The sequence below is a fragment of the Melanaphis sacchari genome, unplaced genomic scaffold, assembly GCF_002803265.2.
Source record: "Melanaphis sacchari strain LSU unplaced genomic scaffold, SCAv2.0 Contig20_pilon_pilon, whole genome shotgun sequence".
NCBI lineage: Eukaryota > Metazoa > Arthropoda > Insecta > Hemiptera > Aphididae > Melanaphis > Melanaphis sacchari.
The window spans coordinates 6351887-6376806 of NW_020271042.1; the positions used below are offsets into that span (position 1 = coordinate 6351887).

Genomic DNA, 24920 nt, shown 5'->3' on the forward strand with positions numbered 1-24920 from the left:
TATATATGGGATTTATAATATACTACAACTATTTCTAATATAATAATACCTTTAACAAACGGAAAAATATATCATAAAATAAACAAAAATATTTTTGATACCCACATTTATTTTGTTATTAAACAATTATTAAGGTCAGCAATATTAATACGTATTGATAGATAAAGATAACTACATTTTATTTTGAATCTATGTCATCAGTTAGGTTCAACTATAAAATGTTTAACCTAACCTCGCATCACAACATTCACAACTACACTAGTGCTTCATATAAGTTGCATCCCACATGTGATCACAAAGACACCAAAACCTACCATTGTATATTAATAAAGCCTAAACGGGATATCTCTCTATTCTATAATCAATTGCATTAGTGTATTACCTAAAGTTAGGTTCCTTTTATTAGTGATTAATGGTGTTTATACTTAATAAGATTTTAACAGTTATCTGCGTGGACAACTTGACCGTTATTTATTTTATTGAATGGTTAAGCATACCTACACAATCATAACATGTAAGCATATCATTATATGACTAAAGCTCATTTGCACACAATTTACGAACAATGAAAACTTAAAAAAAAAAAATTAACCACATATTATAGGGTGACATAACCTGTGGTCTGTAGAGTTTCAAATTTTCGAATTAATAATTATACCAATACTGAAAATTTTTATAAATTAGGTACTTATAACTTTTTGATATTGCTATTGTAGTAGTTTAAGTTATTATTGAATTTTAATAATACACTAATACAATAGGATGAATTCATTTTTTCCAAAAATATTGGCATCATTGTAATATAATCGACAAGTAATTAGTAGGATACCATGACGGTCGACGGTATTTCAGTAGTGATGTCAATTTCGTATTTTCTCCCATTGCCGTTATTTCAAAAATTCCAAAGTGAAACTCCTGACATATTGTATAATCATCAATCTATTCAGTGGTTTACCTAGATCTTTCTTACAGGAGGGGGGAGGAGCGAAATATATTTTCACCAACTCTTGAAATAGAAAATTACTTAAAAAAGTAAAGCCACAAGTACAATAATTGTATTAATAGACACAGGAATTGGGCTATTTTATACTTGTAAAATATAACATTGTAATACATAATATAAGAATTTTTTATTTATTTAAATATAGTACCTATAGCATGCATGTTTATAATTCAAAGTCTAACTCCTTGGTTTTACACGAGAGAATTTTTGAATGATATCAATTAATATACTGATTTCCTTGTAAATATGTAACAACAATTTATAGCAATGAACATATGTTATACAGCACGTGGGGGGGGGGCGAATCTCCCCCTCCAGTTCCTCCATAGAAACGCCATTGTATCTATTATCTTTATGTACCAATAAAAGGTATAAAGTGCCTACTGCAGTTGTCTACTTGAATAATATTGCGCCACTCTATAATTCTGCTGTGATTCATTCCATAGCCAAACTCATAAGTATACCATCAGTTTATACTGCATTGCTTTAATAAAGATTAATTTAATCAAATTAATAAACATATATAAATATGGCAAATTCACAAATTAAAGTTCAATATAATCAGGTATGTACAAGGTATCTTTTTTTATAATCCATTTTTTTATCAGAGCCGGTACGAATGAATAACAAGTGGGGGAAGGGTGTGTTATGTTAAGTTTTCTGTTTTAAAAAATAAAAAAATAATTAAAACTTGTTTTAAAATTGTCATCTGTTCATGCAACTATTTATTGCTTTCAAAATATAAAATATGTTACATATAGATTAAAATATTCTTATTGGGTATTTAATTTTTACATAATTATTCTTTTTTTTTTTAATTAGGCTTCAAATACAATGTTTATTAGCCTACAATGACTTACTACGTGTCTAGTGGTCTAGTGATTACATTAAGTTTCGTATAATATCTTCTTTTTTTCAAAAGTGACCATTTATCATCTTGCTTTGTTATGTTATTAACATTATTTAAAATAGTTTTTTTTTTAATATTCTAAATTTCTACTAAAACTTACTAAATAATAAATAAAACTAAATAAAACAACCCTTTGGTAATTATTAATTAAACAATATGACTTATAATAATCAAACACGTAATATATCGGTATTTTCACTATAATGACAACTTTATTTCTCTATTGTTATAGATATTCATCAATAACAGTTTCGTAAACTCATTAAGTGGAAAAACGTTTTCTACTATCAATCCAGCTAATAAAAAGATAATTATCAATGTTGCGGAAGGAGATAAAGTAAGATCATGGAACATTTAAACATTAATTATAAATTTTATTTTATTCATTACAATCAATATCTATTATTATATTGAATTAGGTTGACCAATATGTGTCATAAAAAATTTAATAATATACAAGTAAATACAATGTATTATTAATTTATAAACATAAATAGATTAGTGTATTAGTTAAATTATGTCTAAATGGTTGACATTTGACAGATCTTATGGATTTTTGAAGATAAATAGATTAGTTATATTAAAGTACCTAGTACCTAACTACCTATATATCTCTTGCTATGTTTTACCACTTACAAAAGCGTGTGCACAGCCACACAGGGTAGGTATGCACTTGCATACCGTGCTAAATGCGAGCATACGCTTTATAATATGGCATAAGTGGCTAAATCTCAAATAACACTTTTTAGAAGAACAAGAATGTGTAGGTATGTTTATTTTAATTAAAAAAAAAATAATTGTTTTCACACATTTTTCAGATTTTATGCTTCCAGTATAAACTATTTATGAAGAATCTTATTTTAAATTTTTAAAACTTAGAAAATAAAAAGTTTTAATTAATTTCTAACTACAAAATTATTTTTATAACTAGATATTTTGGCAAATGTTGTCAAAATTTTAACTTTAAAGTTTAAACACTAATAAAAATGTATTGCAATTAGATTTTCAATATTTTTTTAATTGAGAAATTAACAACTCAGGAGGAGCTTTGTATTAAATTTTCAAACATTTATATTCAGTGAATAATTTTTATTTGCCATTCATAGAAGAAAATTAAAAAAAAAATCAAAAATTATTCATATTTGTAAATAGCTCAAAAAAAATTGAAATATTTTAAAAAAATTTTTCGTAAATAGAAAATTATAATATAAATATTCAACTAAAATTTCAAGTATCTACAGCTATTTTTTCTCAAATCACACACAAAAAAAAAAAACAAAATTAATTTTTTCAAAAATTGGATTTGCAAAAAATTCCGGTTTTTTCTTGATGTTTTGTTTGTTTCTGCCGATTATTAAAAAAGGGCTAGGAATTTTTTATTTAACTACATAAAAATATAGACTTCTTAATTGTATTTAATTTTCTATCTAAAATCTCTTTCGAAAGTTAAAGTTGAACCATTTTATAATCTACTTATGGTTTACATATACACAAAAATCATGCATCATTGTAAAATTGTAATACGTTCATTGTTCCGATCAGAATCTAAAATATATAATTTTTATGTATAGAAAAAAAATACTGAAAATCTTCAATATTTACAAATAAGAAGTAGCAATAAAAAAAAATGATATCATTAATATTTTATTAATATTTCTTAGTCATTGATATGAGAATTTATATTTTAGGAGAGCAGATTTATGCTTATGCAACTTTATAATTTTATTATTGTATAATCTATGACTGTTTTGGGGAACATATTTTATCAGCTCAACTCTACTACCAAAGTCCATACGCCTGTATGATACTAATAAGTGATACAAACACAAATTTTTAAAATAATATAGACATTATTGAATGGGACTAAATTTTAAGTCCTAACCTTATAGCCTGGCTGTTAACAAGTTGAATTATAATTTATAAAATAACTTGATTATATTTTTGGTTTATAATAAATATATATAATATGTTATTCACTTATATGTAGTTATTTAGGCTAATATAGATACTATTTTAATAAGTCTTAAACTCTTAACCAGAGTCGACCTGTCTATTGCAAAATAATGAACACAAAAAAATCTTTTATTTTTTTTTTTATTTGAATTAATTTGATTTTTAAGTATAGATACTTAAATTTAGAACTATCGTCTAGAATTATCGTCTATGAATGAATAAAATAAAATAAAAAATGATAAACTAGTTTGTTTTATTGTAGGAGGATGTAGATTTGGCGGTTAATGCAGCAAAGACTGCATTTCAACCAAATTCTGAATGGCGTACAATGAACGCATCTGATCGAGGGCAATTAATCTACAAATTAGCAGAATTGTTAGAAAAAAACAAAATTAATTTGGCAAATTTAGAATCTTTAGACAATGGTAAACCATATAATAATTCTGTGTTAGAAGTAGAGTTTGCTGTTTCAATTCTTCGATATTATGCGGGATTTGCTGACAAAATTCACGGAAAAACTATACCATCAGGTAGGTGTATATGAATATGATTTATCTTTAGTTATTAACTTATTTTTATTTCCTTGATCTAAATTATTGCAAGTACAAATTAGTTTTTTTGTATTTAAAATTTGAATATCTAAAAATTTAATTTTGATTTTAACCATAAAGTTACCACCTAGTTTTAAGAATTTATGATTATGTATACGTACTATACTTACATAGGTTTTTTCGATCTAAAAGATAAAATATTCCTGTGTAAATCAGCACACTATTTTTTACCTTCCTCTTTAATTCGTACTAAATAGTTATAACACATTCACTAAACATTTTTTTCTTATGGTTTTTGGATAATCATAAAATAAATTAATCCACAATATAAATTATATAAAATAATATTTTTAAGGGTTTGATGTATCATTATTTTTAGTAATGTCTTTAACATCATCCATTTTAAAGTACATAATTTTTTCAAAGTTAAATATAAAGTTAAATACAGTCGAATTCACGTATAACGATGCCATTTACAACGATATTCCGGGTAAAACGATTCCAAGCAATGTATTTGGTTGGTTTTATATCTTATGTGTTGTTACATTTTATAATCTGGATATAACAAAGTTCGGTTATAATGATCAGATTCTCTTAGTCTCTTGATCATAATAAGCAAATTTGACTGTAATAAATAAAAGCAATATGCCTATTAACTTTCAAAAATATTAATAAAAATAAGTGAATTTAATCTAAGATTGCTCAAAAAAACAAAAATTATTTTGCCCAAAACTATTTTCTATTTTTAGGGATTTTTATAAAAAGTTTTCAAACATTATACTATATATGGATAAAGTTTAAGACATAAAGTCTAAATGTCTAATGCTATTGTACCTATGTATCTGTAATACTTAAAGATTGAAAATGCATTACTTAAATATCCCACAGTATGTGAAGAAGTTTTGTATTTAATTAACTTGCACTCAAATAATTATTTATTAAAATATTTAAATACATATCATTTTTATAGATGGACCATATTTTACATTCACTAAACGTCAACCTGTTGGAGTAGTCGGAATAATTGTACCATGGAACTATCCAATTATTATTACCATACATAAATTGGCACCAGCACTTACTACTGGATGTACTGTTGTATTAAAACCAGCTGAACAAACTCCTCTCACTGCTTTGTATATAGCTGCACTATCAAAAGAGGTAAAATAGAAATTACATAACATAAATATATAATCACTATAGTTCATTTAGGTACCTAACATAAAATATTTTTACCTCTTAGGCTGGATTTCCAAATGGAGTCATTAACGTTATACCCGGTTATGGTCCAACTGCAGGTAAAGCTATAGCTAGTCATCCAGATATACATAAAGTGACTTTTACTGGATCAACAGAAGTAAATATCAATCAATTAAATAAGTTACTGTTTTCATAACTTGAATTCAATATATATATTTTTTTAAAAGGTTGGAAAATTAGTCATGGAAGAAGCAGCCAAGTCTAATTTAAAACGTGTGTCATTGGAGTTGGGTGGTAAAAGTCCTTTGGTAATATTCGATGATTTTGATGGTAAAAATTTAAAAATATTTTTGATGAATTTTTAATTTAATTATTATAGATAATAATATTATACTAAATATTATTATTATACACAGTTGACGAGGCTGTTAAAATTGCTCATGATGCGGTATTTGTTAACATGGGTCAAAATTGTTGTGCTGCTTCTAGAACATTTGTTCATGAAAATATTTATGATACATTTGTAAAAAAAGCTGCAAAATTGGCATCTGGTAAGAAAGTTGGAGACCAATTTGATGCCAATACACAAATATGGCCTTTAGTAAGTTTTTAAATTATAAATATTTATTATGTATACTTTTTTCCAAATTTAAATTACCTATCTACCTACTTTATTAAATCAAAAATTCTTTAACTAAATTACATTTTTTAGGTAAGCGAAGAACAATACAACAAAGTTTTGAGTCTGATTGAATCTGGTAAAAAAGAAGGTGCCAAATTAGAAACTGGTGGGTCTAAAGTTGGTGACACAGGTTATTATGTGTATCCTACTGTATTCTCAAATGTTACTGACAATATGACAATTGCTAGAGAAGAAGTAAATATACACATTTATATATTAAATTTAATTATTTTTTAGAACAGATAATATAAATTGATGTACTTTGTACTTATATTAAATTTTATACTACTAAGTACATTGTGTAAAAAGTATATTGTGTTAGTAACATGTTAATTTTTTAGATATTTGGACCGGTTCAACAAATCATTAAATTCAAAACTTTGGATGAAGTAATAAACCGGGCAAATAACACTAAATATGGATTAGCTGCTGGAATATTAACTAAAAATATGGATATTGCGATGAAGTATATGGACAATGTTAATGCTGGTTCAGTTTGGTAATTATAACAGTATTTATAAACAAGATGATTTTGATTTTGATTGTCTTGTAACCTCGAAACTACATCAAAATTTTTAGAAAATTATAATATTAATATATGGTGAACATTTTAAATAGCTGCAGTGACTCATTTTTGAATTACTACAAAATATTTATATTGAGTTGAAAATATATCTAGGGAGTTACTTCATAGATGAATATCTTTAATGTAAAAATTTATACTGCGAGTACTAATAGAAAATTAATGTGATTTTCCAGTAAATATTTTTACAATCTTTTATTATAGGTAAAAAAAATTTTAGATTTTCAAATTTCAGATATATAAATAAAATTTTGTACACAATTTTAATTATAAAATTCACCAGCAACACCTGCTGAGCCAGGTTTAGAAGAAATAGAGCTTATCATTAAAGACTTAAATACTTTAAAGCCTGGTTAAGACTGGTTTTATATAAAAATGTTGTTTTTCTCGGTTATTTTCAGAATATTTGGGAGCTTATAACCCCACAATGTAAAAAACCAAAGCTTTTTAAATGTAATACATCAATAAATAAAATTAATACATTTATCACTTCGCTTAATTTAAAAAATAATTTTTCAAATGTTCATAATTTATTACAGGATTAACAGTTACCTTGTCTTCTCAGCACAAATTCCATTTGGTGGATTTAATCAATCTGGATTTGGTAGAGAATTGTAAGAATTTTAAGTTCAAATTATTTTTTTTTTAAATTATTAATATTAAATCATTATTGTGTTCACAGAGGAGAAGACGGTTTAAATGACTACTTGGAAGTTAAATCTATCTCAATCAAGCAATAAATTTCATACAATGAAATAAATAAAAATGTATGTTCATCAATGTATAATTTAAGTATTCCTTTTTATATTAATTAAAGTTAACAATAATATTGAATTTCTTTTAAATTTTGTTTCATTCTTTATAAGTTTGATTGTTTAATTACTGATATTTATATTACCTATATTATGAAATACTGAAATATAAATCTATTGTGTTAATTATTAAAATTTAGCAGATATCTATTTACTAGGATACAGTTGGTTCCATGACTTAAATCAATAGTGATCTTATTTCTAATTCTTATTGTATCATAAATATACCTATGTAATTAACATTGGATACTTGGATGTAAGGGTTTCATATAGTCATACAAATCACTATGTCAATTTAATATATAATCACCAGGTATATTAGCATCAATCGTAATCGTAGCCTGTTACATTGAAACTTTAATATGAAGTATGATAACTGATAAGTGTTGAGTTTGGGTGATTGCTAAGTTTAGAATCAGGACTTATAAATTTATATTTCTGATGAAATAACTTATAAGCCTAATGTGTAAATTGTAAATTTTTGATTTTAAGTTAATATTTAGTTATTTTAAACTTAAGTGGATAATAATAGTTGAAAATGATGTATATCTGTATTTAAATAAAATATCCTTGCGAGTCAAAATCAAGATTTATTTGATTTAATCATGGATTGTTATTAAGTTGATAATGGCTAAATATTTATGATAAATTTCCAAATGGTAATTTAAATTTTGAAAAGACTAAATGCAATACACACTTTACTTAACAGCCTTTGTTGGTATTTTAATTAGGTTAAATTTTATGATTAATAAGTATGAATATATTTTATATTCAATTTGAATAAGGAACAAGTATTCCATACAAAAATCGGTATTTTATTTTTGTCATTTGTAGTTATCCCTAAGACTAGAATACTAAAATATATTTAATCAACTAATATAATAGTTCTGTCTATAAATACCTATAACAATAATAATAAACTTTTAAAATAATTTAAATATACATGAATATAAATAATAATTTGAATTTAACATAAATATAAAAATTCAAGTTAAATATGAACATTTTATATATAATATTTATATTATTTACGTGTACCATATTTCATTTCATCAATTATTTATATATTAAATATACTAAAGCATATGTCTTAAACATTTATAATGGTTTTTGGATATATTTCTAGACCACAGTATAGTATTTTTTAAATTTTAGCAGTACTAGATTAAGTTATAAGCTGAGTAGGCTACAACCTAGAAGGAGAGGGGGAAAGAGCAAATTTTATTCACTAAATAAAAATTTTTCCTACACAGAAAAACAATAATTCTTATTGGAATGCTATTTTTTTTATTTCCTGTAACAACTTGATTTTATTTTTTATTTTAAAATGCCATTTATGTTATCGACTTTTATGATATTAAAATGTAAACAGATGAATCCAATGCCTTGCTCAATTCATTATGTTGTTTTTTCAAGTAAATTATAATGAATATTGAGGCTAATTTACTGGTATTTCTGGATTTTGATGGACGATAATATAACTAAATATGTATGCAGAGAAAAACACGACGCGTAATTAAATAAATGCCAAGTAACAATTTAATAATTAAAACCTAATAAGATATATATAATATACCTTATTGATGTAATGTATGATTTTATGCAATATTTTGGTGCCAAATTATAAAAATTGAATTTTTTATAAAAAAATAAAAATATTTTAATGATAATTTCTTTATAATAGAAACTTTATTTTTTATTTTTTTAATAAAAAAAAAATTTGAAGCCGGCTTTTTTTCACAACTTAGGGGCACCATTAGTCTAGATCCGTCACTAAATTTGAGTACTCAATAATAGTTTATAGACAATTTTTAAGATATAATTATATAATAATAACATAAAAACATTTAATAACAAGCAATGTAATATTTATTTTTGAATAATTCTCAATACATTTTTTTTCTGGATTATATGTATTTCACTACATGTAATTAATTAAATAATGATACATAATTATTCAATTGGTGGTACTCCTAATTCTTCATCACTCCATTCTGAAGAATCAGGATATGGAAAATCTCCCTATAATGATATAAATCACATAAAAAATAAATTTATTACATAATAACACCATGCAATGTTAGAAATACATACAAGTAAATGTTCAGGTTCAGAGTAACATTTGTATAGAACAAATGCTAAAACTACTCCCATAGAAACGTCGGCTATAGTATTATTCCTCTTATCCTTTTCTGTAAATGGTATTTGATCACGATAATGGAAATCATAATGTAAATCCAACACATAGCTAAAAAAATCAACAAATATATTATTTATGTTACACTAAATAGGATTTAGAAAAAACAATGAAACATTAAAATTTATAATATATTTAACGACTTATTAGGTAACTTAAAACATTTTTTTAAATAAAAATATATAACATTATGTCATTATATTTATAGTTTGTATGTTTTTAATTAGTTATTGTTATTTTACTTGTCTCAACGGTATTGAATGTAAAATACATTTTTAACTTCTAAATTTATCAAAACAAAATAACAGTTTTACAAAAAAATTGGCTACAAGACTACCTACCTAAGATGTCTCAAAGCTTGATGGATCGTTTTTACAAAGTGTACGTGTTATAATAGTTAGTATAGTTAAGAATATACATACTCGGAATTTAACGATTCTCGTGGGGCTACCGACTTGGTCCGCGCATATGACACATGTAGAGGTCGAATCTGGTTTAATAAGTACACATTCCTGGGAACAGTTTTTTTTAACAAACTTAAACCGTTCATGTTTTCGAGTGACGAATGGTAGAATGATTAGACAGATATATAAATTTCAGACAACTAGTAATGAATTCACAACGGTGTCTTATTTAATCTCAATTCTAAGGTCTGTACTTGAATTAGTATCAACTATCAAAAAAACAAACTAAACTTGTTACTAAAATAATAAAATATAGTTTATTATTAAGCTTATCTATTCCGTAATCTGTGGTCAGTACTCAGAAAAATTGGTCTCTAAACGTTATCATTTTATCAATGTTAGTCATTCGATTAAATACATTTTTAACAGCTGAAAGTTGAACAAGAAAAACACGAAAAAGTAGGTTTGTGTATAAAATATAAAAACGTTAACTTGTAATCCGGGGTCCCGATGATCAGTATTCAGTGATCACTGATTGACGGTTCAGTTACTGTCTTGATTCGTGATCACGAGTTCACGATTGACTGCTATTTAGTATTTATCATTGAGTAATTCATTTGTCAGTAGTGTAAAACGTGGTATAACTTTATGCAACTAAGTACTAACCTAGCTATCACCAGATACTAATGAATAATGATAAAATAGTAAATAGTAAATTCTAAAACCAAAAACTTGAAAAATAATTTTCCATGTCCTCGTTATCGGCATCAGATTCGGTTTTGGTGAAAGAACTATTTGTTTCATCAAAAACACCTATACAGGTAATTATAACTTCTAATTTAAAATATTTACTAAGTACTTATGTTGTTATGTTAAGATGATTACAAATACCAGTTCTAGACAATCGACACATAACCATTATATATAAGAACATCTTATGTTTTTTGAATGATTTAAATATGTATATGATTGGATTATTTTAAACTGTAAATTAAGAAATGCACTTTTTGGTATTTTATTATTTGATACTATGATTTAACTAAATCTTTTATATTATGCTTTTTCAATAATTTCTGTATTGTTTAAGGATTTTTTATTTAATAATGTGTTAAAGTAATATCTATATTTATTAGATTTTTGTTTTTGTTAAATATTAAGTTTAATGTATAAATACAACTTATAATCATACAAAATAATTTTTCACTTAAATAAAATTATCATTTTATACTTTGCATAAGTTTTAAATCTCTTTTAGTTACAATATTACTAATGTTATTTAATCTTGTGCAACTCATAACTATACATACTAGTTGTATAACTGATGTTCTTACTTAGCATAGTAATTTTTATAGTAAAGTTTATTACTATTTACTTGTTAAAATTGTGTGAACCTTATATATGTTAATTTAGTGTAAATTTAAAATAACTAAACAGAATAAAAAAGTCATTTTTATCATTATTTTTAAATTACATTTCTTTATAAATTTTTACTTATTTGGTTTTAGTTATTAAATTTAAAATTTTTTAGTGTCATTTAACACGAGCTGCCAAACATCTAGAATTAGATAATTCAGTTTTAATATTAAATGGTCTTGGAAAAGCCATAAATACAACAATTGATGTAGCATTGAAGCTTCAGGAAAAATTTCACAACACAATTAAATTGGATATACAAACATCTACAGCAGATATAAAAGGTATGTTGTATGGAAAAATTATAATTAAATTATGTATGATAATCACATTTATTTATTTATTTATTTATTTATTCTATTTTTGTTTTAAATTTATAAATATTTTTTAGATATTTTAGAGCCACTGAATGAAGATGATGATTATGAAGCGAGACCACGTTCATTATCTTCCATACATATAAAAATAACCAAGTAAAATGTTATTTGCATTGCAAGAGTTGGTAAGATGGCTGGGGCTGACAGTCTTCGAAATGTTAGTGCATCTCATTGCCCTGTTGATTTTTACTGTTTTTTTGGCACTGCGTTTGGATGATGTTGCTTTTGCATCGACTTTACCTGGTTCTTATGATATATGGATAGTGTTTTCGCCTTTATTTGTAGCAGATGCACTATGTACATATTTCAACATTATTGTTTTGATACGTCTTTACATTGAAGGTCATATCAAAGAAGCTATTGCAAGAACTATCTGGTCATCAGCATTGTTGTTTGTGTGGGCTTTATTTAAAGTATTACTTTGTAGAAGATTAGCAGGACTTTCAAACCTGGATTATTCAGAAATTATGTCTCCCATATTTCTTGTGTTACAACTTATTGCCATACGTGCATGTCAGTTACATTAATAACATAAAATATATTTTCTTGTAAATTTAAATTATAAATAAAATATTTTTTTTACACGACTCTTGTTGTTTTTTGATAAGTCTTACCATTTTTTATATTTATTAAATTTTTGAAAATAATTTTAAATAACATGCACAATATTATTTTAGGAACTTGAAAAAATGTTGGCAGTTTTCGACTTTGATCATACAATAGTTGATGGCAATTCTGATGTAGTTGCTATTGATTTAATAAATCCTACCAATCTTATTCCAGACAGAAAAGATTTTCCAAATAATTGGACTCAGTATATGCAACAAGTATTTGATGTAATAAAAACTATTGAAATTTCAGCTGAAAAAATAATAGATATTGTATCCTTAATGAGACCCAATGATGGTATACCTAAGTTAATGAGAGCACTTTATGAAAATAATTTTGAAATCATAGTGGCATCCGATTCAAATTCAGTATTTATCTATCACTGGTTGAAACATAATGAATTGTCAGATGTAGTTTCAAGTATTTATACAAATCCAGCAACAGTTGTAAATAATGCCATTAAAATAGAAGCTTATACTGTTCAAACTAAATGCGACTTGTGTACTACAAACATGTGCAAAGGAGCTATTGTGGAGGAACATGCATTAAATACAAATAAAATATACAATAAAATATTATATTTTGGTGATGGTCGTAATGACTTGTGTCCAATTTTAAAATTGACTGAACATGATATTGCATTTCCAAGAAAGGGTTACGTTTTGGAAAATTTGCTGAAGTCTCGCATAACACCAGCTAAAGTAATACCATGGTGTACAGGTGAATATATTTATGAGTTCTTAACATCTTCCAAGCTAATTTCAACTTGATTAATATATCAGACTGTTTTCTAATAGTTATTAGCTTAATTAACTTTTATAAATGCTTATTTTGATATATGAATTATATTTATTGTATTTATAACTTTTTATAAAGTATTTCAATCAATAATGTTAAAATACTGATTTTTCATATGTATTGTACATATAAAAAGTTTTCTTCTTTCAATATTATTGGTTCAGTCACCTTATTTCTACACCTGCTTGGCTCCATAGAGACTTTATCCTTTATTTCTTTAATCTTTACACATACTTGTATTTTCGTGTCATTTTATCAATCCACTTTTTTTTTGGTCTTTCACTTCCTTTCTTTCATTTAATATTTATTTGAATAGCTTTTCACACTGTCTTTAACACCTATATGCTATTTTTAAAATAAGTATATTGCAATTTTAAATTTTTTTATTTTTAATTATTAAAAATATGATTGGACCATAATACATACAAAAGCCATAAAAATATATATATATTTAAAAATCTATGATTCAGAACTATGAATGGCATTTAGTAAACCTTATTTTAACTTGATTTTTTTATCTATTTATTTATGATTTAATGTTACATGGAAAATAAATAATTTTAATGATTTCATCAAGTTGTATTTAAAATGTTTATGTTCAAAGATTGAACTAGCTTTATAAGATTTGTGATAGAATTTTACTATTCAGTAAATTAAGATAACTTATCAATTATTTTTTCAATTTTTAAACACAAGTTGAATGTACCTAACTGCTTGATAGACCTCTTTCTGTAACAATACATGTTAAAATTGTAATCAAGTTTTTTTAGTGTGTGAAGTATTCATTAGTAAGGTTTATTAATTTAAAATAGACTAAATAACTATTTAACAAAACATAATCTATTGATTGATAAACAAGTATATATATAAAAAAGAAAATTGTAAATTGAACAATTTTTTTTATTATTATCTATCTATTAACGCATCAAATTTTAACAATTAATTCAACACAAAGAGTGAATAATAATAATGATTTATTAAACTATTTTTAAAATATATTACTTGATTCTTCAATCAAGATGGCGGTGTAGAAGTTCTAATCAATTGAGCTAAAAATAAAATAAAAAACATATTACTATTTAAATTATTTTGAGTTAAATATGATATAGTTTACAGTTATTAAAACCATCTCTCTATTTTATAAGATAATATACTTATTATAATCATTTAATTATTATTATTTTATTAATTGATAAATTGAAAAAGCAATTGAAAATAATTTTTATTATATTAAACTTCCATATATACAGATTAATATATATATATTTTTTTTTAACAAATTGAATTTGTATTTAAATTAATTGTGTGCATAAAATTGGGAAAATACCCAAAGATTTATACAGATATTTGAAAAAAGTATTTCTAGGATATAAGAATTTAACTTTTAAGGTATTTTTAAATACATTTATTAAATAGATTTTTTAGTTATAAATTATATTAAAATATTTCATATAATAAAAATTTCTTAACATAAAATCTTATTAAAAAAAAATATTTAGTAACTTTTTAGAGTTAACCTATTATAGTACAGTTTATTTACAACTACATTTATATTGTAAGTGTAATATTATATGAATATGTATCATACTGTTGCTATCAAAAAATGTCATAACAAAAATTGTATTTATTTAATAGAAAATACTTTATTTTATAATTTATCGGATGTGGATGACTGAATATTTCTATTGGATGTAGTTTAGATATTTTAAATAACTTTAAAGAATAATTTTAAATACATTTAAAGTTATTCATGAAATATCAGTGTTTATTATTATTAAATACAAAGTTTTACTGATTATGCTGTTATCTTGATTTATTGATGAGTAATGTAGATTTGGAGCATTATTTAATCGTTAGATATATTATTGTTAACATGTATAGACATGTTTCAAATTACTTAAAGAAAATTAACTTTTACTTACAATGTGGTCTTGGTATTCGCAGAGCTTCATTATCATTAATTTTTACTTCATAATTTTGATCTCTGTGAGTGTATTCAACAATTAAAACTTTATCTTCTCCAATACATGGATCATAAAATCCAGGTAACTGACACTAAAAAAATATTTACAGAATTGTATTTAACATAGGTTAATATAAATTATAATTAAACATCTGATCAGTTTGATTTTATTTTTGATTTACATGATTATAGTATATATGTATGTGTATTTATAATGGTATTATACTTGGAAATATAAAAATTGTAAGAAATTAATAACATATAACATATATTATTTCTATACCTAAATCAGTTAATTATAGTATTTGTGGCTCCATGGTTTGAATTATCAATATAATAATATAAACTATTACTGTTTTTGTTTTTTTTTTTTTATTTAAAGTCTATATTAAATAATAGAATAAGTAAAATTGATCAAAAGAGAAAAAAATAACATGCATAAAATATGAATAGAGAAAATATCTATTAAAATAACTTATAAATGTATATACATAAGTGATCATGACATAAACAAAGTATATGAAAATTGTTATTTTTTTTTCATAAATTTGAGTATGAATAATAATTAATAATAAATAAGTTAAAAGAACTCTGGGCCATTTTTTTTTTAGTCAATGAAATGTATCAAGTAAGTTTAGAAAGGGTTTTAATGATTATGTAGTTTATTATTGAATGATTTGTAGAATCTCTTGATTGAGAAATTCTTGATTGGAAAAATTTTATCAACAATTTATTAAGTTCATAAGTTAATGTATAAAAAATAAAAATAAATTGTTATTTTAATGGTTCAATATTATTTTTAATAAATATTTGAATAATTACTTTTGTAGTTGAGTGGAGTATTAATTGTGAATCCTTAACTAAACACTGTAATGGGACTGTTACATCAATAATGTTTGGTTGCAATGTATCAGTATTATCAAATGACTGCTCGGATTGATTTAGAAGTTCAGCATTGCCATATTTTGCAAAAGTAATAATTAAACCACGTTTTTCAGTCTCTTCCCTCACTATTCTTTCCATTGTAGCCATCATTAAATTGATAGCTGACAGTGCTTCTTGACGCAGTTCTGCCATTCTAAAAACATAAAAAAAAAAATTTAAAAAAATGAAAAAAAATATAATAATTTAAATTTAACCTTTTTTTATTAATTTCACGCTGTTTGTTAATTTCTCTATTTTTATAATCTTTCATGATTGGATCCAAAATAACATTTTTTGCTACAAACCATGAAAATAAAGGTACAAAGGTCGCATAAAATATTGGAGGCGTAATTATATCATGACTTAGAAGAATTGGAAAAATATATGTTTGACTAGCTCTTACAAATCTGAAATCAAATTACGTTGAAAAATTTACTTAGTATAATAAATAATCACTCATAAATTAATTAACTAAAAGTATACTTTATTTTAAGTGTAACTCCATTTATTACATCAATTTGGACAGTAGCTGCAAATGTATTTAATTTAGATACTTTTTTTTCAACTCCGTATTCAAGTTTTGAATTCAAGACACCAGCTCTAAATATAAAAGAAATAACAAAATTAAATTTTTGTTGTATAAGACTTATTGAGATATATATATATATATATATATATATACCTTGCATAAATTCTTAATAATAAATCTTGTTCAATAAATTTCCATGTATATAACACACTTATAGCTGGAGCAAGTCCAATTTCTAGTTTACACATACAGTAACTTCTTTCAGTATTATGTTCTACTTCAGTTGACAAACTGGTATGTTTAATCGATGTTAAACGACCACCAAGAGATATATAACCAGTGGTTCGGGCACCTAAACTTGTACCTAACAATACTCGGCCAATAGGTTTTAATGTGCCACTTGATAAATCATTTAAACTTCCTTCAACCGTTCCAAATATTGTTTTTGTTATCATTCTAAAATAAATATTTTGTATAAAAAACAGCATTAGAATAATTGTAAATAAAATATAGTTACTTGAATATTTTAGCACCCACATGTAGGCCATTTCCAGCAGTAACATCATATTTAACCCATCCATTGGTACTCAAAAGTCTTTTATAGCTACTAGATACTAAATTTATTTTAAATAAATAATTTTCCTGTCTAGTTTTTAAATATTATATAGATTATATTTTAAATATAATGTAATATATTTCATTGTATACCTGAACCTGAACGCGATGATAAATTTCCACTAAGCACAATTGTATCACGTAAAGTAATTGGTGCTTCAGTAGACATTGACATAGACATTGACGATACTTCAATGGAAGGTATATAAATATAACTATCATCTCTAAATTAATAAATTAGTTAGTTAATACATTTATTCGGAGAGGAGGCAAGACATTACTCATTATCAAAATCTAAGTATTGGTTGGGTTCAAAAATATCAGTAGCATCAATTTTAGCAGTAAATACACCTCTAGCATTTGTTCGAAGCCGTAACATTCTCTCTTCACGATCCCTGACAAAAAATTATTAAAATGATAATATTATAAATTATATTCATTGTTATATTTAACTTTATAATTTTTACCTTGCTAATGCTTCGTATTCTTCTCGAATTTCTTGTGGGGTTTTTGTTCGATGAACAATTTCCCATCCTTCAGTCTTTAAACCTTTTACCCCGACACAGTCATAGATTGCCCTTTGGTGAGGATCTTTCAAAACTAGAAAAAATGCACATTTAAAAAATAAAATAAAACTAAAAATCAACACAATATAGCTATACCTTCATAAGCCTTTTGAGTTTTATTGAATAATATTTCAGCCTCTTTTTTCTTGTTTTCATCCACATGTTTATCAGGATGATAGATCTTACTTAATCGTCGATAAGCATACGTAATCTCTTCTGGTGTCGCCTAAAATATTCAGTATTACGGTTAACCAGAAAACATTAGTAAAAATATTAGAAATATATTGGAATTTTTTAACTGACTAACAGATTTGGGCAGGTTCAATACTGAGTAATAGTCTTCCTCTAGAAAATCGTTTTCCGAATTGGAATCCATGATTGGGACGATTGAAAACTGGAATACAAACAATATTAACGTTGACCAATAATATTGTGGTTCATATTTTTAAAACTATTAAAGACTAAACGTGTTCTACATGCGTTATAGTTTACTCTAGAAACAAAATTATCTTAAAAAATAATAAATATTAAACAATAATAAACTTAAACATCGTATTAATAATTATTAAAAAATGTCTTTTTTAAAATGATAACAGTTTTCTACTCGTTTCTATTCGGTCTTGTCGTATTTAAGGTTATCATGGAAAAATCAAATTACAAATTTAGGCGACGGCGGCATACCTATAGAATTGTGCAATCACAGAAATGATATGTAGGCATCTGTGGGCGCAATCCTTTGGTTGGTGTTGCGGCAGAGACCTTCAGTTTGCTGCAGTTCCGCAGCGGGTTGTTATCAATGTTATCTCGTTACGAAACTTTGTTAAGTTATTTTGCGAGTCGATAGTCAATTGTCAATACCACCACCACTACAACTTACAATACAATAATAATAATAATAATAATAATAATAATATACGTTTTATTATTATGGTGTTTTTAATATTTCGTACATTTTGTCGTAAACTCTCAACAGTTTTTTCTCTTTTCGCACACGTTTGAATAACGTTAATGTCATTTATTATAACAATACTATACATACCGTTTAGATAATTGACATTAAACACACAGTTCGGCGGGGTACTTATAGATACTTTTTTTTCGCATCTTGCAATCGTTTCCTAGTTAATTATGCGTATTATGCGAGACGATTGTTTCGTCGTTGTTGTTGCGATGGTCATCTCCAATGAAGGACACACGGCGCATTAATATTCTGAATGTGTAGGAAATCGTTTCTGGTTCACGCATTATTCCGATCAATTTGACAAAACCACCAAAGCGCCTTCCGTAGGCTATGAGATTATGTGAGTATAATAAACATTAAAAAAAAAACATAAACCGATTTAAAAAAAATTCCTTAATTCATGCAATGTTATCGCGTCAGGTATGTGTGCAATTGTAATAATTTTTTTTTTTTAAATTTATTATTGCAGTACGTAAAGTAAAAAGCAGAATTCTTTGCACATTGTGCATCTATTGTAATTCTTCACAATGTCCAGAAGGTTAGACATATTTTTTAATTCAATCATTATTATAAATTTATTTTTTGTTCTATTACTACCTTTGATATTAATTTGAATCAGATGGTTTCACTCTCATTTAAATGGCATGGACACTCAACGTATACTTTTAGATGAAGGTGTGGAAGGATCATTTTTGGTTAGGAAATCGTATAGCAGAAAAGGACAATTTGTCTTATCTGTTAGGTAAATTCAAATTAAAAATATTTTTATTCTTGTTATATATGTGCAATCATTTAGTATTTAATAATATTTCTTAGGCATGGCAATAAGGTTAATCATATAAAAATTCATAATGATGGTGAACTTTTTGATCTCAATGGTGGTGAAAAATTTACAACTCTAACAAACCTTGTTGAACATTATATGACACATCCACGAGTACTCAAAGAACAAGGTGGTATACCTCTACCTTTATTAATACCAATTGGTTCACCTGAGCCAACCAATGAAAGATGGTTCCATGGACAAATGTCAAGAAAAGAAGCAGAGTATTTAATTTTAGAAAAAGGACGTCCTGGTAGCTACTTAGTACGAGAATCGCAATCTGACCCTGGAAATTATGTATTGACTGTAAATGTTGATGATAAAGTAGCTGAAATTAAAATCAGATTTAATGTAAGTATTATAATATAATAATACTTTAGTTATGAGTATTATCATTGATTATAGAATAAACTAAAAATAAATAAATAAGTAAATTAATTAATTAATTATATTCTATAATTAATGGTATTATTAATAATGTTAAGGAAAACACAAGGTATATTTATTATATTTAGCACAGATACTAACTGAAAAATAAAAGTAATAATTTTGTTAGTTATATATTAAAGATAAAGATATAAAGATTCAGCTGATATTATTTATAAATTTTTATTATAGCAATATTTAATCTATAAATTATTATTTTAATCATTAATAAAAAATTAATAATTATAATTTAAGTTTTTTTATTTTATTTTTAAATTAATTTTATAACTGTACTTTTATGTTAAGGGAGAAAAGTATGATATTGGTGGTGGAGAAGAATTTTTGTCGCTTAATGATTTAATGAAATACTACAGCTTCAATCCGATGGTTGATCATAATGGATCTGTAATGCACTTAATGAATCCAGTAAATGTAACAAGAATAAGTATTGCTGGAATAGTTGATCGTGTTTTCAAACTTAAGGTGAGTTATTTCATGATTTTTATTTTCTTTTTTTTGAGTATTGTACTCATTATACTTGGTGAACAAACTTTTAATTTCTTTCATTTTTCTTTGCTTTTTTAATTATTATTTTATTTGAAGAAAACTATCATATAAAAATATAAAATCAGTAATTATAATTTAGTATTTTTATTTTATTTTATTTCATTTTTCTCCGAAGATCCTTTTTTTTATCAGTAAAACTGTTCCTATTATCAAATTTGAGAAAGATTTTTGTAGTAAATTGGATTTAGTTTGGTGGCTTACAAAAATAAATTTTTGCATACTTTTTAAAATAATAGCAAAAAAATTCAAATTTTTATTAAAATTTTCTAATTATTAATAAAATAATTGTTTTTGGTAAAATTTAAGTTTTAAAACTGTTGATTAATCGTAATAGAATGATAAGATTTTTTTCTTGAAATTTGTTCAAACAATATTTATCTTAGTTTAACTAAAATAAAATGTAGATATCCTAGTTTAATGACAAAATTTTCTGTACCTTATTATACATGAAAATGGTTTCTTAGTTGACAGCTTTTTTTTTTTTTTTTACCACGATATATTAAGTATTTGCTTATTTTATACTTTAGCATCAGAAATATCAACATTATTCTTTTGGAACTGGGGGATTTTGGGAAGAATTTGATGTGTTACAACAATGGGAAACAAAACGAGATTCAACAAAAGATATTGGTTTTTTAGATGAAAATAAATCCAAGAATCGATATCGTAACATTTTACCATGTATGTTTGTGTTATCAATAAGTCATAATAATAATTTTCTTACTATTGTTTATATCTTTTTTAGATGACCATTCAAGAATTATATTAAAATGTTGTGATAAGAGTATACCAGGTGCAGACTATATCAATGCAAATATGATCAAAGTAATTATTTTACCTTTTTTCAAATAAGTTAAAAATAATAATACGTTAATAATTTTCAAGCTTGAGCCATTTGCTTTGGCTGATAACTACGAAACACGTAATTACATTGTCACTCAAGGTTGTCTACAAAATACAGTTGATGACTTTTGGAAAATGATATGGCAGGAAGATTCTCGTATAATTGTTATGATTACAAAACTTTTTGAAAAGTCTAAAGTATGTTCCCATTAAATATTTTAAGTATTTTAAAATTGTAAAAATAATTTTTAATTTCTAGGAAAAATGTATAAAGTATTGGCCAGATCTAGGTCAGAAAAATGAGTACAGCAAAATTACTGTTGTAAATCTTGGAGAATATGCTCATCAACAAGATATGGTTGTGAGAATGTTTGAAATGACTTATTCAAATTACAGACATAGAAGAATATTTCAATATCATTATATGGTAATAAATATTACGTGTTACTATACTTTGTGCCACGAGAGACTGCAATCTAGCAATAACCAAAACATTTAGTTTGTGCATTCCACCACTATTTTCATGGCTATGACCACTTGGGGGACTTCTGTTATTTAGATGTGTCTAAAGTTGCATTCTCTTATTGAACAAATTATACTCTAAACTAATGCTTATTACCTAGTACCAATATGTTCTTTAACTTATGTGCGTTAGAGACTTTTAGATATGAAGAGTTTAACTTTTTTTTTTTTTACATAAAAAATAAATCTGATTGATTAATGATTCTCAATTTGACTATTTGATAAAATTAACTCATTAGTGATCGCCAATTGATTACTTAGTTTCTATAAAGTCATAATATATGTTATGTATAAGAAAAATATTTTTAGGTGCCAAAAACTAAATTAAGTTTCTAATTGGGGGTTGTCATTTCAAAAATGAGAACCATTATTATGGATGTCATCTATATCATTCCACACTTGTCTCTTGAATATAACATTATTACCTAAATTATTTCTTTTCACAAAACCATAACTTTTACTAGGGTTGGCCGGATCATGGAGTTCCTTCTGATGCGGGATCACTTCTTGATCTACAGTTTGTAGTTAATGCTCGTCAGTTCAGCATAGAAGCTCGCTCGGATGTTTCACACCCTCTAACTGTACATTGCAGTGCTGGAATTGGGAGAACCGGTACATTTGTTGTTCTTGACCTTCTCATTGGTTTAATAAACCGTAAAGGTATGTTTTACAACTTAAAAATAGTGGTGAAGTACTAAAGTATAATATGATTTTATATTATTTAGGTCTTGACTGTGAACTGGATATTCAGCGCACCACACATTTGGTAAGATCATTTCGTCCTGGACTAGTACAATCTGAAGCCCAATATCAGTTCATTTATACTGCTATCAATCACTATGTACAATCAATATGTTCAAGAATATCAGCTGAAAAGGTTAGTAATTAAATAAATTACAGTGTTTTGCAGTTGAATAAAATTATTTGATTTTTTAATTTTGTTTAGAAAATTGAGATGTTTGGCCGTGAATATTTAAACATAAAGTATACAGATGAACTAGCAACAGTTGTAGGTGAAGAAAATGTGCCAACTTTAAACCCTTGTACAGCTCAGAGAGTCTTAAAAAATGCTATTACATGCAACACATATCCTACAACTGATTCACCTTTAGTGTCTCCAACTCTAGACAAATCAAATGTTGTTGAACTCCTTGGTTATGATCCCGGAAAACCAATTACACCAACACCAGCTATACCAACTACTGCAGATTCATGTCCTAATTCGCCTACTTCTAACGTGTAAGTATGTCTACATTAATTTGATATTAGTAGTTGAAACTTGAAATGTGTTACCTCTAGTTTGGTGTTAAAATTTCACTTTTTACTCGACAGAAAATAGTATAAACCTATCTAATATTAAACTTTCAATCATTTAAGAAAATTGATTGTCCACTTGAGGATACTCGTAGTATGTAGATATACATATATTTCAAATTATAAATGCTTCATAAATCAAGTATTATAAATTTAGTTTTATTTTAAATGCAAGTAGATTTAAAAATAAATAAAATAAAAAATTGTGGTTTTTATTTTATTTAATCAAAAAAAATTTTAAGTTATTTTATAATATATATTCAAATTGATTTGTATTTTTTTTAAATTTTTTACAATTTTATAAGTGTATACTTCTCTAGAGTTTTAGTTAATTAATTTTTTTTTTATCTTTATTAACTTTCAAAAAAAATATTAATTAACTGTTAAAATACAAAATTATTATAAATAAAAACAGATTATTATTATATTTGATTAAAAATATTGGGATTTATTTATAGTTATACATAAAATTAATAAATACTAAATATTATACTTATTTTATGTTTTAATATCAAGTTATATTTTTCTGTAATAGATTTGAATTACATTCCTACGAAAACATTACATCACCTTTACCATCTAGTGAATGTGATATTGGACCTCCACCAATAGAAGCTCCTCCGCCACCCCCACAGTCACCTATTATAATATTATAATTTTAACTATATTTAATTATGTTAAGACAATTTTTTTAATTTCATTACATTTTCATCAACCATTGTATCTCATATTTTTTTTATTTAATAATATTTGTTTTTTAAATAACACATTATTTTTAAATGTTAATTTAATTTTGAATATTGATATCTTAATTAACAAAAACGTAGTGTACTAAACATTCCTGGTTTTGGGCCAATTTAGATAAATAACCGCTAAATATGACTGTTAAATTTGATATAATTAAGATTTGGCTACCAGTTTTATGCCAATTCAGTTTGTTAAATTAAATAACTATTGTTACTCATATTCTTGTATTATTTATTTTTATTGTTAATAAATATAGAAACATTATTGTAAAATGTTATTACTTATATCATTATTAAGTTTTTAAATAATAAATGAATATAATTTAAATTTTTATTAATTTTACATAGTTTATTTTTTTACGTTTGGAATGTTATATAATTAAACACGTTGACTGCCATGCCGTCGTCCATATAAAAATAATTAGGTATTGATAATTTTCAGACCACTGGATGCCACACCATATCATTTGTAGGATGCCATACAGCCGCAGGTTGCCGAAAATTAATTTAAATTTATATTATTAACTTTTCCATGGTGCTACAATAATGATCTAGAAAATGTGCAGTGCTATTTCGGAAATAATTGCAATATTTTTGATATAATAACCATAATTTTAACATTTTTTTTT

At 25.0% G+C, this 24920-nt stretch overlaps 6 protein-coding genes across 6 annotated transcripts; 4 read left to right on the top strand and 2 right to left on the bottom strand.

Moving 5' to 3' along the window:
- Positions 1–1376: 1376 nt before the first annotated feature.
- LOC112593558 (aldehyde dehydrogenase-like) lies at positions 1377–8174 on the top strand. The gene is made up of 11 exons (XM_025338006.1): positions 1377–1568; positions 2146–2250; positions 4129–4396; positions 5388–5578; positions 5661–5774; positions 5845–5947; positions 6034–6218; positions 6330–6494; positions 6641–6798; positions 7422–7496; positions 7565–8174. Exons 1-11 carry the CDS (start codon positions 1533–1535, stop codon positions 7620–7622), a joined length of 1458 nt encoding a protein of 485 aa, XP_025193791.1. The 5' UTR covers positions 1377–1532; the 3' UTR covers positions 7623–8174.
- A 1407-nt stretch (positions 8175–9581) lies between these two features.
- Positions 9582–10594, bottom strand: LOC112593754. Its single transcript, XM_025338281.1, has 3 exons — positions 10314–10594; positions 9789–9942; positions 9582–9716 (listed from the first exon to the last, which is right to left on the bottom strand). The coding sequence occupies exons 1-3, from the start codon at positions 10439–10441 to the stop codon at positions 9648–9650; spliced, it is 351 nt and encodes a 116-aa protein (XP_025194066.1). The 5' UTR covers positions 10442–10594; the 3' UTR covers positions 9582–9647.
- A 428-nt stretch (positions 10595–11022) lies between these two features.
- LOC112593752 (probable phosphatase phospho2) lies at positions 11023–13551 on the top strand. The gene is made up of 2 exons (XM_025338279.1): positions 11023–11116; positions 12763–13551. The coding sequence occupies exons 1-2, from the start codon at positions 11045–11047 to the stop codon at positions 13462–13464; spliced, it is 774 nt and encodes a 257-aa protein (XP_025194064.1). The 5' UTR covers positions 11023–11044; the 3' UTR covers positions 13465–13551.
- Positions 12104–12672, top strand: LOC112593753 (transmembrane protein 203). Its single transcript, XM_025338280.1, has one exon. It carries the CDS (start codon positions 12187–12189, stop codon positions 12610–12612), a length of 426 nt encoding a protein of 141 aa, XP_025194065.1. The 5' UTR covers positions 12104–12186; the 3' UTR covers positions 12613–12672.
- Positions 13552–14449: 898 nt separating the features above from the next.
- Positions 14450–18662, bottom strand: LOC112593554 (dnaJ homolog subfamily C member 11). Its single transcript, XM_025338001.1, has 12 exons — positions 18397–18662; positions 18186–18315; positions 17991–18123; positions 17805–17918; positions 17617–17747; positions 17426–17522; positions 17062–17364; positions 16863–16979; positions 16595–16786; positions 16278–16533; positions 15415–15547; positions 14450–14541 (listed from the first exon to the last, which is right to left on the bottom strand). Exons 1-12 carry the CDS (start codon positions 18463–18465, stop codon positions 14507–14509), a joined length of 1710 nt encoding a protein of 569 aa, XP_025193786.1. The 5' UTR covers positions 18466–18662; the 3' UTR covers positions 14450–14506.
- Positions 18663–18915: 253 nt separating this feature from the next.
- On the top strand, positions 18916–24233 carry LOC112593553 (tyrosine-protein phosphatase non-receptor type 11-like). The gene is made up of 13 exons (XM_025337999.1): positions 18916–19390; positions 19520–19588; positions 19670–19792; positions 19867–20224; positions 20606–20782; positions 21394–21547; positions 21612–21691; positions 21752–21907; positions 21969–22136; positions 22696–22891; positions 22957–23108; positions 23178–23470; positions 24081–24233. The coding sequence occupies exons 2-13, from the start codon at positions 19578–19580 to the stop codon at positions 24199–24201; spliced, it is 1989 nt and encodes a 662-aa protein (XP_025193784.1). The 5' UTR covers positions 18916–19390; positions 19520–19577; the 3' UTR covers positions 24202–24233.
- The last annotated feature ends 687 nt before the right edge of the window (positions 24234–24920 follow it).

Excerpts from the sequence above, each read along its gene's own strand:
- LOC112593752 (XM_025338279.1), top strand. The coding sequence starts at position 11,045 with ATGTCCTCGTTATCGGCATCAGATTCGGTTTTGGTGAAAGAACTATTT. Across the intron at positions 11,117-12,762 it reads CATCAAAAACACCTATACAG|GAACTTGAAAAAATGTTGGC; the intron begins GTAATTATAACT and ends ATATTATTTTAG.
- LOC112593754 (XM_025338281.1), bottom strand. The coding sequence starts at position 10,441 with ATGAACGGTTTAAGTTTGTTAAAAAAAACTGTTCCCAGGAATGTGTAC. Across the intron at positions 9,943-10,313 it reads CGAGAATCGTTAAATTCCGA|CTATGTGTTGGATTTACATT; the intron begins GTATGTATATTC and ends TGATTTTTTTAG. Across the intron at positions 9,717-9,788 it reads CTGAACCTGAACATTTACTT|GGAGATTTTCCATATCCTGA; the intron begins GTATGTATTTCT and ends ATATCATTATAG.
- LOC112593753 (XM_025338280.1), top strand. The coding sequence starts at position 12,187 with ATGTTATTTGCATTGCAAGAGTTGGTAAGATGGCTGGGGCTGACAGTC.
- LOC112593553 (XM_025337999.1), top strand. Across the intron at positions 20,225-20,605 it reads AAATTAAAATCAGATTTAAT|GGAGAAAAGTATGATATTGG; the intron begins GTAAGTATTATA and ends TTTTATGTTAAG. Across the intron at positions 23,109-23,177 it reads CAAGAATATCAGCTGAAAAG|AAAATTGAGATGTTTGGCCG; the intron begins GTTAGTAATTAA and ends AATTTTGTTTAG.
- LOC112593558 (XM_025338006.1), top strand. The coding sequence starts at position 1,533 with ATGGCAAATTCACAAATTAAAGTTCAATATAATCAG. Across the intron at positions 5,775-5,844 it reads CTTTTACTGGATCAACAGAA|GTTGGAAAATTAGTCATGGA; the intron begins GTAAATATCAAT and ends TTTTTTTAAAAG. Across the intron at positions 6,799-7,421 it reads GTTAATGCTGGTTCAGTTTG|GATTAACAGTTACCTTGTCT; the intron begins GTAATTATAACA and ends AATTTATTACAG.
- LOC112593554 (XM_025338001.1), bottom strand. The coding sequence starts at position 18,465 with ATGGATTCCAATTCGGAAAACGATTTTCTAGAGGAAGACTATTACTCA. Across the intron at positions 18,124-18,185 it reads AACTCAAAAGGCTTATGAAG|TTTTGAAAGATCCTCACCAA; the intron begins GTATAGCTATAT and ends CATTTTTTCTAG. Across the intron at positions 14,542-15,414 it reads GCGAATACCAAGACCACATT|CTCAATTGATTAGAACTTCT; the intron begins GTAAGTAAAAGT and ends TTTTATTTTTAG.